General features: G+C 47.3%; 1 protein-coding gene across 1 annotated transcript in view; it reads left to right on the top strand.

The window, feature by feature from the left end:
* Rtf1 (RTF1 homolog, Paf1/RNA polymerase II complex component) overlaps window positions 1-7,039 on the top strand; it is a 60,708-nt gene extending 53,669 nt beyond the window's left edge. Inside the window, exons 15-18 of the mRNA XM_036185094.1 lie at window positions 1,467-1,544; window positions 2,312-2,407; window positions 4,079-4,190; window positions 4,471-7,039. Coding sequence (XP_036040987.1) covers window positions 1,467-1,544; window positions 2,312-2,407; window positions 4,079-4,190; window positions 4,471-4,577 — 393 coding nt within the window. The 3' untranslated portion in view covers window positions 4,578-7,039. The remainder of the gene's footprint in view (window positions 1-1,466; window positions 1,545-2,311; window positions 2,408-4,078; window positions 4,191-4,470) is intronic.
* The last annotated feature ends 4,802 nt before the right edge of the window (window positions 7,040-11,841 follow it).

Consider the following 11,841-nt stretch of genomic DNA (forward strand, 5'->3'; position numbering starts at 1 on the left):
TCAGTAGTTCAAGGCCAGCCTCAGCTGCTTATTGTCCAAAGCCAGTGTGGGTTATATAAGACTCTGTTTCAAAAAAGTAAAATTAGGACTAGTGAGGTGGCTTAGCAGGTAAAAATGCTTGCCATGCAAGCTCGGTGCCCTGAATTCAAGCCCTAGAACCCACCTAAAGGTGGAAGAACCAACTCTACAGTTCCCCTTTGACCTCCACACAGACGATCATGGCAGGCATGTGCCTCCCCACAAAAGAATTTAGGTTAAAGAAAACCATTTTTTGTATATTATCCATGTGTGGTGTTTTCGTTTGTTTTTTTTTTCTTGGAGCTGAGGCTCAAACCCAGGGCCTTGCACTTGCTAGGCAAGTGCTCTACCGCTGAGCTAAATCCCCAACCCCCCATGTGTGGTTTTAAATTATTGAAATGATGTACTTTCATCATGTGTTCACTCTGCTTCATATCTGCCCCTAGCATTTTTAATGCATGATACAAAGTAACAGTTTTCTGGCCTGTTCTGCCCTTACATTCATTTTTGTCTTTGCCATTGGTGTTTCTGTATCTATTTTGTTTGGGGTGGGCTTCTTACTCCTGTGTCTAATTTGTTAGTTGGTGGGGGGGGGGTTCTTACTCCTGTGTCTAATTTGTTAGTTGGGGGGGGGGGGGTTCTTACTCCTGTGTCTAATTTGTTAGTTGGGGGGGGGGGGTTGGTTCTTACTCCTGTGTCTAATTTGTTAGTTGGGAGGGTTGCTTCTTACTCCTGTGTCTAATTTGTTAGTTGGGGGTGGGGTTCTTACTCCTGTGTCTAATTTGTTATTTGGGGGTGGGGTTCTTACTCTTGTGTCTAATTTGTTAGTGGGGGGGGATTGGTTCTTACTCCTGTGTCTTAATTTGTTAGTTGGGGGTGGGGGTTGGTTCTTGCTCCTGTGTCTAATTTGTTAGTGGGGGGGGGGGGGGTTGGTTCTTACTCCTGTGACTAATTTGTTAGTTGGGGGTTGGGTTCTTACTCCTGTGTTTAATTTGTTAGTTGGGGGGTTGGTTCTTATTCCTGTGTCTAATTTGTTAGTTGGGGTGTGGGGGTTGGTTCTTATTCCTGTGTCTAATTTGTTAGTTGGGGGTGGGGGGTGGTTCTTACTCCTGTGTCTAATTTGTTAGTTGGGGGGGGGGGTTGGTTCTTATTTCTGTGTCTAATTTGTTAGTTGGGTGGGGTTCTTACTCCTGTGTCTAATTTGTTAGTTAGGGGGGTGTTGGGTCTTGCTCCTGGACCTGTTCTGCTGGGGGAGGTTTTGTTTCTGTCCCTGTTCTGCAGCTCAGCCTTGAACCCAGGCCTTATGTGCGCTAGGCAAGTGCTTTATCACTGAAAGGACAGACAGCTTTTGAATTTTTTCCTAGTTCCTTGCAAAGATGTTATTTATATTGTAAGCTTAGGACAAAAGAGAGGAGCGGAGGAGATCTAATGCATATTTTCTGTTTTAGGCTGAAAGTCACAACATGAAAAACCAGCAGATGGATCCCTTTACTAGGAGGCAGTGCAAACCCACCATCGTGTCCAATGTGAGTGCCTGAAGAGGACGTTTTTAGTTGGGACCTAGATTCTAGGACATAAAATGAATTCCATTAGGAAATTAATAAAGAAGTTAAAAATAATGTTTTTCTAGCTGGGATTTGCTTGCCTTGAGCTTGGGTCTGGATTCTTCCTTTTTTATCTGGCTATAGGGCATATAGGTAGTGAAAACCTGGGAGTTAACCCTCTGTATCAGGGTGCATTGAAAATGTGCAGCAGATGTTAACATAGGAAGAGTCCCTGATCCACAGTGCTTGTGACTAGAAACATCCCAGAGCTTGAGCATATTTAGACTTGGAAATATTTGCACTATATATAGAGATATCTTGGGGATGAGACCCAGGTTTACAGAAGAAATGCATTTGTTTCAAATGTGTGTATATATCACCTGAAGGTAACTTTTAATCATACCTTTAGTACCTGTTTTTGACAATAAATGAGATCAGATGTGGAATTTTCCACACATGGCACCGTGATGGTGCATATAATTTTAGATATTGAAGCATTATGGGTTTTGGATTTTTATACTGGAGGGTGCACAGCCTGTATATATATGTTGGTTAGTATGGGGCCTAGATAGGCTGTTTTGGTGGTTTTAATTGTACTTTTCTGCAGCTAACTGGAGGGAAACTCCACTGAGCTGCTAAAGGATGCCCAGTAGTACTTGTGATGTTAGTAGGAGTAAATGGGCAGAATTTGGCATGGGACTCTGAATGTTAAGTAGTCTTTAAAATAATGTATGTATTTTCTCTCCCAGTCCAGAGACCCAGCTGTTCAGGCTGCCATTTTGGCCCAGCTAAATGCGAAATACGGTTCTGGAGTATTACCAGATGCTCCAAAGGAAATGAGCAAGGCAAGTATAGGACCTCAGAGGCCACCTTGCTTTGTGTAGACCTGCTGTTCGTATAGGGAGGACCGTGGGTTGGGCTTGCAGGCCTTTCTTCAGCTATTCACTGGTACTGAATTGTCTTCAATTCTAAACTACTACTTAATGAGGCCTTGACTGTGTTCAGGCCACCAACTTTCTAGACTTCTGCCGCACATTTCCTCATAGAGAAAATAGTGTCCTGTGTATCTTACAGGGTGATTAAAAGAATCAGGTAAGGATCAGACAGTTGTAAGTGTAAAGGCAAAAATGGTGATCTAGGAGAGGCTCGTTTCTTTAGTTGTTTGTTTTGTTTCTCTTTTCCCTGAAACAGTCTTACTGTTGCCTTGGCTAGGCTTGAACTTGCAGAGACCCTTCTGCCTCTGCATCCTCCAAGTGCTGAGATTACAGATGTGGTGGCACATGCCTGTAATTGGAGTACTCAGGAGTTCAAGAGTTTGAAGGCCGGCCTGAGCTCATGAGATTGTTTCAAAGAAACAGGAAATAAATAGGAGCTCGGGGTATGGCTCAGCACACTGAGCACCACGGGGAACTGGGGTGGCTCATGCCCATTATGTCTCCCTGGGCAGGCTGTGGAGGGTGAAGGCTGTTGCATCAAAATTGAAGCAAGTAGTTTTCGGTTTCAGAAGTTTCCCTGACTAACCCATTAATGCCTTGAATCTTGGGTCAGAAGGGGCCTATCATCTCAAGCCCACCTTTTCCATTCATATACCACAGACAAGTCTTCCTTCCCCTCTCCACATTGCAGCCTAGAAAGGCTCTAAAAGGGAAGACTGTTCATGGCCCCTCCTGGTTTCCCTGAGAGAAACAGTCTGAAAGGGGCCTTAGAGCTAGAAAGTACAGCTGAGTTGGAGAGAATGTGCCTGGCAAACTCAAGGCACGGGGTTCCACTCACTAATACCACACAAAAAGTAAATATGTATGTGTGTGATCCCCCCCCCCCCAGCTGAGGACCGAACCCAGGGTCTTGCGCTTGTTAGGCTACCCAACCCCTGACTTAATATATATAAATTAAAGAAAGAAGTGGGAGGCTAATGAGATGGCTCAGTTGGTAAATTCTTCCCTCAAAAGCAAGAAGATTTGAATTTGATCCCCAGAACCTGTGTTAAAATGCTGAGCATAGTGGTTTACATCTGTAATCATGGTGTTGAGGAGGCAAAGGAGGATTCCTGGACTTGCTGGACGCTAGCCTAGCCTAATTGATGAGATCAAGGCCAATGGGAGATCCTGTCTGAAAGGAGATATGTAGCATTTCTGAGTGAGTTCCAGGAAAGGCGCAAAGCTACACAGAGAAACCCTGTCTCAAAAAAACAAAAACAACAACAACAACAAAAAAAACCATATGATTTTAAGTGAGACCTTTGACCACCCATGACTGCTGTTTCTTTAAATCTATTTGTGTATTATTTATCTTACGTTGTGTGAATGTTTTACCTGCATTTATGTGCCCAGTGTCCACAGAGGTCAGAAGAAGGCACCTGATCTCCTGGAACTGAAGTTACAGATGGTTATGAACTTCCATATGGGTGCTGGGAACTGAATCCAGGTCCTCTGAAAGTGCTCTTAACCACTGAGCCAGCCCACCAGCCTCTCTGTTTGCATTTATGTTTTATAATTTGTTTCCTTTTCTCATTGCAGGGTCAGGGAAAGGATAAAGATTTGAATTCTAAGTCAGCCAGTGACCTCTCAGAAGACTTGTTCAAAGTCCATGATTTTGATGTGAAGATTGACTTACAGGTTCCAAGCTCAGGTGTGTGTGTGCGTGTGTGTGTGTGTGCGTGTGTGTGTGTGTGTGTTTGTACTTGGAAGGGGCACTAAGGACCAGATAGATGTGTGGGTCTCTCAGCTTTGAGTCTTGACAATAGGGAAGAAAAGGAGGTACCTGCTTCTCATGATCCATAGAACCAAGGTCAGATAGGGCACAGGTCCTTCTTGAGAGCAGACTCCAGTCAGCAAGGCTCCCTGAAGAAGGGAAGCCAAGGTCAGAAGGCCTGTACAGATCCTAAGTTTGCCAATTTATTCCTTCCCAGAGTCCAAAGCTTTGGCCATCACCTCCAAGGCCCCAGCAGCCAAGGACGGAGCTCCGAGGAGATCTCTGAACTTAGAAGACTACAAGAAGCGACGGGGGCTTATCTGAGCACTCCAGCCTGCTGCTTCCGGCCCCGCATGCCCCGTCGAGTTCAGCTTTTCCTCTTTTCCTCTGGTTTGCCCTCCTTGGGCTGGAGCAGCAGTGGGGCTGGGAAGAGACTCTAAACTGCCAGTCATTGTAATATAAGCCATTTGCTGTATAGACCTTCCTTGTCTGCACCGTCTCCCGCCAACCCCCCAGCCCGCCCAAGGTGGATCTGCCCGTGTCTTTAGATCTGTGTCTGCCTTCCCACCCACTTCAGGTTTTTAACTAGCAGATTGGCCATTCTGCACAGTCAGTATTACCGTGGAGCTGGGTTCTCGCCGGACCCCTGGTGGCAACAGTGGCAGCACTTCAGTGTCCTCCAGACTGCCTTGGGCCCTTGAACATGGCCCTAACCCTTGCAGAGCAGGACTGACGTCTGCGAACTCTTTCCTCTCTTCCTTCTTCCTGGTCCATGGAAGAGGGATTTTCAAAAAGTTTAGTTTCCAAAAAGTGTACATTCATGGGGAGGGAGGGGGTCTAATTTGAGAGTGTGTGTGTGTGTGTGTGTGTGGTGTGTGTGTGTGTGTGTGGATTTTTATCGTTTTTTAAATACAGTACTCTTTGTATCAGTCTGTCATGGGTCTGTAGCTGTTTCAGATTTTTTTTTTTTTTTTTTTGAGCTGTACTTGAGCATCTGAAACTGCAAGAAAGAAACTGATTAAATGTGATTCTTCTTACTAAACAGGCCTGACTGCTGTAGCTGTGTGACTTCCTCCCCTCTTTCCCAGCATTGCCCACCCACAGGAAACTCCCTTCTAGCCCCCTTGCCCCACAGGCTGTGTCCTGGCAGGTGGGCAGGAAGCTCGTGGCAGGTCCCAGGGAGGGTGGCAGAGTCTTGCTCACTGCACAGGCACAGCCTGTGGCTTCTTGACTGAACGTAGCGTTTCTGTCCTCCCCGTGTGCCTGCCTTTCTTCTCCTAGTTGACTCTGTTTGATGTTTGGCAAGAATACATTTTATTTTGTTTTTTAAAGAAATAATTCAACATGAATGTGCAAACACAAAAAGATGTAGGTTTCAAATGTTACCAGCATGTGCAGTGGTGCGGGTGTGCCCGTGTGTGTCTGTGTGTGTGCATATATATGTATGGTGAGCATATATATATATTGTTGTGCAGCTAGGGTGAAGCCAGCAGAGAGGTGTGTATGTCGTTATGAAATGTTTGAAAAGAGATAAGCTGACTGCTTGATAATCATTCTCAGGTGTAAAGCTCCAACTGTAAATAAAAGTGGCATTTAACAAATCTTTTCAGAACAAAGTACAGCTGATGATATCCTCCAAGCACTAGGCTAAAGGAACGGCTGAGAGCAGCTGATTCCACACAATGATGAGGGCTCTGTACTTCACCGACTCCTGATAAGGAAGGGATGATGGGAAATCATGGAATTAAGTAGTATTTAAACAAAAATGGACTTAATAGTTGAGTAAAGCCTTGGTGTTGCTTTATCTTAGTTTACACTTTTACTTTTTTAAAAAGCAGCAACAGATGGTTTTGAAGAAGTATTGTGACTGTAGAGTCTGGAAGCATGGCTCTGCCCCAGCCCTTGTAGCTGTGGCACAGAGTTGGGCAAAGGACCGGTGATGGACTCCTTGCAATCACACATACTTGAAGAGTCCATCGACTGAAGCTCTTTATAGACTGTTGTGTAAATGTGGAGTCACAGACTGTTGGACACCTGCACTCCAGCAGAGTCCTGGAGCTCCTGGGACCTCTCCTATCATGTCAGACTTGGACTTTTTTCTTCTTGTTTAAAGGACATAAAATCATAGAATCCATATAATCTGTGGAGTCATCCTGACCCACGTGTAGATCTGTATCTAGTATCATTTGGATCTGGACAAGTGTCAATGACATTATGGCTGTGTAATAAAATTTTTATTAAAACTGCCACACACTGTAGCCCCTTTGCCACGCCCCACCTGCAGCTGCTGAAACCCTCATGCTGAGACCAAAGCTTGGGGCAGGGAGAAAAGCCCACCAAAGAAGATTGAAAGGTAGCCTGGCACCTGACCGCCTGTCTGGCGAGTCCAGTCAACATTCAGCATCTACCTGCAGTCTCAGCTGAGGCGGGACCTCTGAGCCAAGATCTCAGCCAGTCCTGAGACCTTAGCCTTGTCCCACCAACAGGGCTTCCTGGTGGGTCAGTCTTTCCTGTGCTGGTAACTAGCCTCAGCAGCTCACCCACCACCGGAGCTTCACTGCTGTGTTGAAAGGTGGAGCACCCAAGGCTGTGGTCTACATCTCTGTCTTTCTGGGAAGTGACTCCCAGTGTCCAGATGCCTAGATCATGCTGTCTATAGATCTGGTGTCTGATTTCTGACAGGGGCAGAGAAAGTTTTTGTTATTTTCCTGTGAAGTCCTGACTTGTCATTGTCAAAGTGTAAAGATATTTGTAAATAAACTTGATGGCATTTTAACAAAGGGTCAGATGTAGTACATAGCTTGCATCCCAAGTGGCACCCTTAAAGCCCCATTTGAAAGTCCCAGAGAAGTCCTTTGTCCCACTGCACTTGAGGTTCTGCATCCCCAGAATCAGAGTAGCTGTCCTCAACTCTTCCCATGCTTGGTTTTGGTATTTGAGACAGGGTTTCTCTGTAGCCCTGGCTATCCTGCAACTTGATCTGTAAATATACGCTGGCTTCAAACTCGGAGATCCACCTGCCTCTCCCTCCCAAGTGCTGGCATTAGAGGTGTGCATCCCCACTGCCCAGCTGTCCTCAACTCATCCTCATGGTAGTTCCCTGGCCCAGCGTTAGTTCCAGCATGATTCAACTGAGCACAGATACCTACTGTGCTGCCTAGCCCCAGCGAGAACCTGGTCCTAACAGCTTTCCCATGACCTAGGCACAGTTCCTTTGCCTAGTGTGTGGAGCAGGAAGCCAGAGACTGAACATAGCAATTTGCAGCAATCTTGCCCTACAGGGAGAGATCTGAGAGCCCCCATAGTGCTGAGGCGGTGTCCCTTACCACTGTGTAAGCAGCAAAGACCTACAATCATCCTCAACAGAGGTGGTAGAAGCTGGGTGCCAGGCTGCCTGGTGTTGATAAAATGAGGACCCACAAGTTACCAGATGTTACCTACTCTGTTTGACTGTTGGGTGCAGACAATGAGTAGACAAGCCACTTAGTTTTTAGTATCTGGTTGCTGTTTGGCAGCCGCTTGCTGCCTGACTGAAGAGGCCAACCTCCAATGCAGGTGGAGAGAAGTGTGTAAGCTTCTCCCAGGAGAGGAGACTTCTTTGAATGGCCTAGCTGCTCTAAGGAGCCAGGAAGCCATTAAACTCAGTTCAAGCATATTTACTTATTTAGTGTGTTTTCAAAGATTGAAGGCTGGCACTGGGTTCCTTTGAGCTGCACTGAGGAACTACAGGGGGCAGCATGTGTAAGAGGGCCCACTGCAGCTATTAGGCTGCCTAGGCCTGCCCCAGCGTCCAGTGGATGGCACCTGGAATGCAGATTCTTGGCCTGGGGTAACACCAGCCACTGGAGCACAGGCACATCTAGGAACTCCAGCCTGCTATGTGTACCCAAGGTAGCCAAGGACTAGGGGCAGCAGCTGGTTAAGACCTGCATCACCTAGCACCACCACTTAATCCCTAGGGATAACCCATTTCTCTGACACAGTACCCCATCTTTAGATGGATAATGTGCTGGGTATGGTGGCCCATGCCTTTAATCCCAGAACCACCACCAAAACAGCGGTAGCTAAATTGGCAGTGTTGTCTGGTACTCATCAAGGCTCCCGGTGGAGGCTAGATGGATTCAAACAAACAAAAAACAAAAAAACAAGGTCATCTTCATCTACATAGCCAATCTCATCTCGTGGGGAATCTTCCAGGGGCCTCACTCTTTCACTTCCACAAAGACTCACCCACACCAGCCCCCGCCCCAAGAGTATTGAAACTCAAGCCAGAAAAATATAAAGAATCCCAACAAAGTTCCAATTCTTCCCATAACTACATCGAAGCCAGGTCCAGAAGTGCAAGTTTATCTCCACCGACTTACCCTGGGGAACTCCCTAGCTGAGAAAGTTACCTTCCTGGGACTCGCCTCTGCCCTGGGTGGCCTTCCAGCTCCCCCTAGCGCAGCACTTACCAGTGGAATTGGGAGCTAACCCCAACCAGGGAGCACCTAGCCTCGAGGAGTGCTTACTGGACCACAGATACACGAAGAAAGAAGGAGGGGAAAGGACCAAGCTGACATCGCCAGGACCGTCCAGCCGCGGCACCCGCATCAACGGCACACCAGGCTCCCTGTCCGTTGGGTTCTAGAAACGGGCTGTGCAAGGTGGAGCCGGCCGGCTGGCTAAGAGTGTGTGTCGGACTGGATCTGATGGGTCCCGGGTCTTGGCAGCCCTAGCAGGAGGGTGAGTAGCAACTGGGATGGGCGGGGCCTGCACCTGTGAGTGCTTGCACGTGCGCGAATCACGCCTCCCCCCCCCCCCCCCCGCAGCTGGAGGCTCCCCTAGATCTTAACGGAGCGAGGTATTGACACCCAAACTTGCACCTGGTTCATGGAGCCAGGTGACTCAATGACCTAAACTCACATGCAGTGGACCCTAGCTTCTGGGACCCTGAACCAATGGCAGCTTCCCGTGGTTCCTGCTTCCAGCCCCACTCTGATGCTCTGTGGACTAGGTACCCTGGGAGGAGGTCACACCTGCAGGTTCAGAGTTTTAGTTGAGAGCTGTATCTCCTACCCCTTCGACTGGGAAAAGCAGGGAAGTTCCTGATGAGCACTTATTATTGTAGGCAGACACAGCCCTAGTGTGCGTGGGGCCTCAGTTTCTCCCTGTCCTCAGGCCCTCCAGGAGGTCATCACCTCCAAGTAGCTGGCCACTAGGAGAGGCCCTGCAGCTCCCTGTCCTCAGGAGAAGGTGTAGACTTAATGAACACAGGCTCCTAAAGGAACTGCAAACCTTGCTTCTGAAATGTGTCAGGAGAGACTGTTGTAACCACACATATATAGTGAGCGACACTTTGGCTCATTTAGACATGTTATGGAGGGCTAGCCAACTGCTAATTCCCAGCCCTGCTATCATTATGACTGAATATTCCAGAATATCGTCACAAAGATATTCTATTGGTGTGGGGCAGATTGCTGGAGAAGAGATGAAACCCAGCACCAAGAAGTATCAGAGGTTGGGACTGTCCAGGAAGACATCTTGCACATTTCCTTTTCCAGAAGGAGACCTGCTCTTCCCCACCCTAAAATTGAGATTGGGTCCTGGTTCCCACTAGTCCTCTATCCAGAATGCTCTGGGCAGAGCCAAAAATCAGAGTGGCCACTTGAGAATGTTAGAAATACATGAAGCCGAGAGGCCAAGATTCACGGGGCTCCACTGACAACCCATCGGAACAGTAAAGGAAGCTGGCAGCATCCTATGGCCAGTTTTCTGGTTGGCTCCTTTGTGGTTTTCTTCCCGGAAAATGTGAAATAATGATCATTCCCAGTAACAGGGCCATTTGTTTCTATATCCTTTGTATCTAGCACCATGACTGGTTCATTGCAGCAGATGTTTACTGTGCGAGTGAGTCAAGGTCTTCCCACAAAACACTGGAGTCTTACATTCAGAACATCCCTTGGAAGGCCCATGCCCCTAGAGCATGTGCTACTAGAATGAGATGTTGTATTCATCCCACCTGGTCCAGAGGAAAGTGACATCCCAACGCCCCGCCCCCCATCACTGAGCAGGCTCTGGCGAAGAGGACCTGGAGTCTCAGAGTAATGGGTCCCTCATTCAAGAGTGCATGATTTCCTGGCCCCTTTTCTCCCCTTGCTTGTCTTAAAAAGCTGGAGGAGCTGGAGAGATGGGTCAGCAGTGGAAGTCCTTATCCAGAGGACCTAGGTTTGATTCCCAGTACCCACACTGTAGTTCACTGTAACTCCAGTGCTAGGGGAACTGACACCCTCTTCTGGTCTCTGAGCACTGGGTACTCATGTGGCACACATATAGGCATGCAGGTGAAACACCCAAATACATAAAATTTTATAAATGGAGAGAGAGAGAGAGAGAGAGAGAGAGAGAGAGAGAGAGTTTCTCTATATAACCTAAAGATCCACCTGCCTCTGCCTCCCAAGTACTGGGTTTTAAAGGCCATCACACCCGGCCTATTTTATATATATATATATATATATATATATATATATATATATATATATATATATTTTGTGTGTGTGTGATATGTGTGTCTGTTTCATTTAAAGAAGCTTGAGAAATTGCACCTGAGCTTATAGAGATGGTGGTAATGAGCAGTTAATTTTGCTTCAGCACCTGGAGTGGAGGAGGCTAGAGAGAAATTAGACATCCCACACACACACCCATCCCTCACCTTGCTCATCCCATTTCCAGGTTCCCCTTTCCCGTATTTTGTATCCCATGGTTGTTGCCCTCCAGGAAAGACTGCCCTCACACATGAGTCCAGAGGGCCAGGCACAGAGACAGGACTCCTGCATCTTAGGATGTAGTACACACACACACACACACACACACACACACACACACACACTGAGATGTCTGAAGAAAACAGGATGAAAGCTGGGTGTAGTGGTACATGCCCGTGATCTCAGCCCTCAGAAGGTCGAGTCAAGATTGGAGGTGGTGGTACATGACTTTAATTCCAATACTCAGGAGGTAGAGGCAGGCCAATCTCCGTGCGTTTGAGACCAGCCTGGTCCACACAGTGAGTTCCAGTCCAGCCTGGACTACAGGGTGTGACTTTATATGAAGAAATGCAAGGAAGGGGAAGCAGGAAGGCAGGAAGGGAGAATGCAGGAAGAGAAATCAGGGGGCTAGTTAGGACTCCCTAGCTGTGGGTTTGAGCAAGTGCCCTAAACAGCACTCTGCCTGGAGGCTCCTGCGTCTCAGTTCATCCATTCCCTATTGTACTTACCCATCCAACAAAATACACCTGGACAGGCATGGCAAATTTATGTTGTTATTGTTGAAAAAAATGGCTTCATGTAGCCCAGGCTGGCCAACTTATAGCTGTTGATGGCTTGAGTGCCTAACCTCCTAGTTCTGTCTAATGAGCCCCAGTAAGGTATGGCAGGCATCAACATGCAACAAAGAGCAATTGCGTGGCTCCTGCTATGATGGACCTAAGACTTGGGTGAATATGTGACATAAAAGAAAACAAATCGTTCTGGGCTTTCTCTCAGCCTACTCATACCCCAGCATTGCCCACATACTACCTGGCACACAGGTCCCCAGCATGCTCTCTCTTCCC

Source organism: Onychomys torridus, chromosome 4, assembly GCF_903995425.1.
Source record: "Onychomys torridus chromosome 4, mOncTor1.1, whole genome shotgun sequence".
Taxonomy (NCBI): Eukaryota; Metazoa; Chordata; class Mammalia; order Rodentia; family Cricetidae; genus Onychomys; species Onychomys torridus.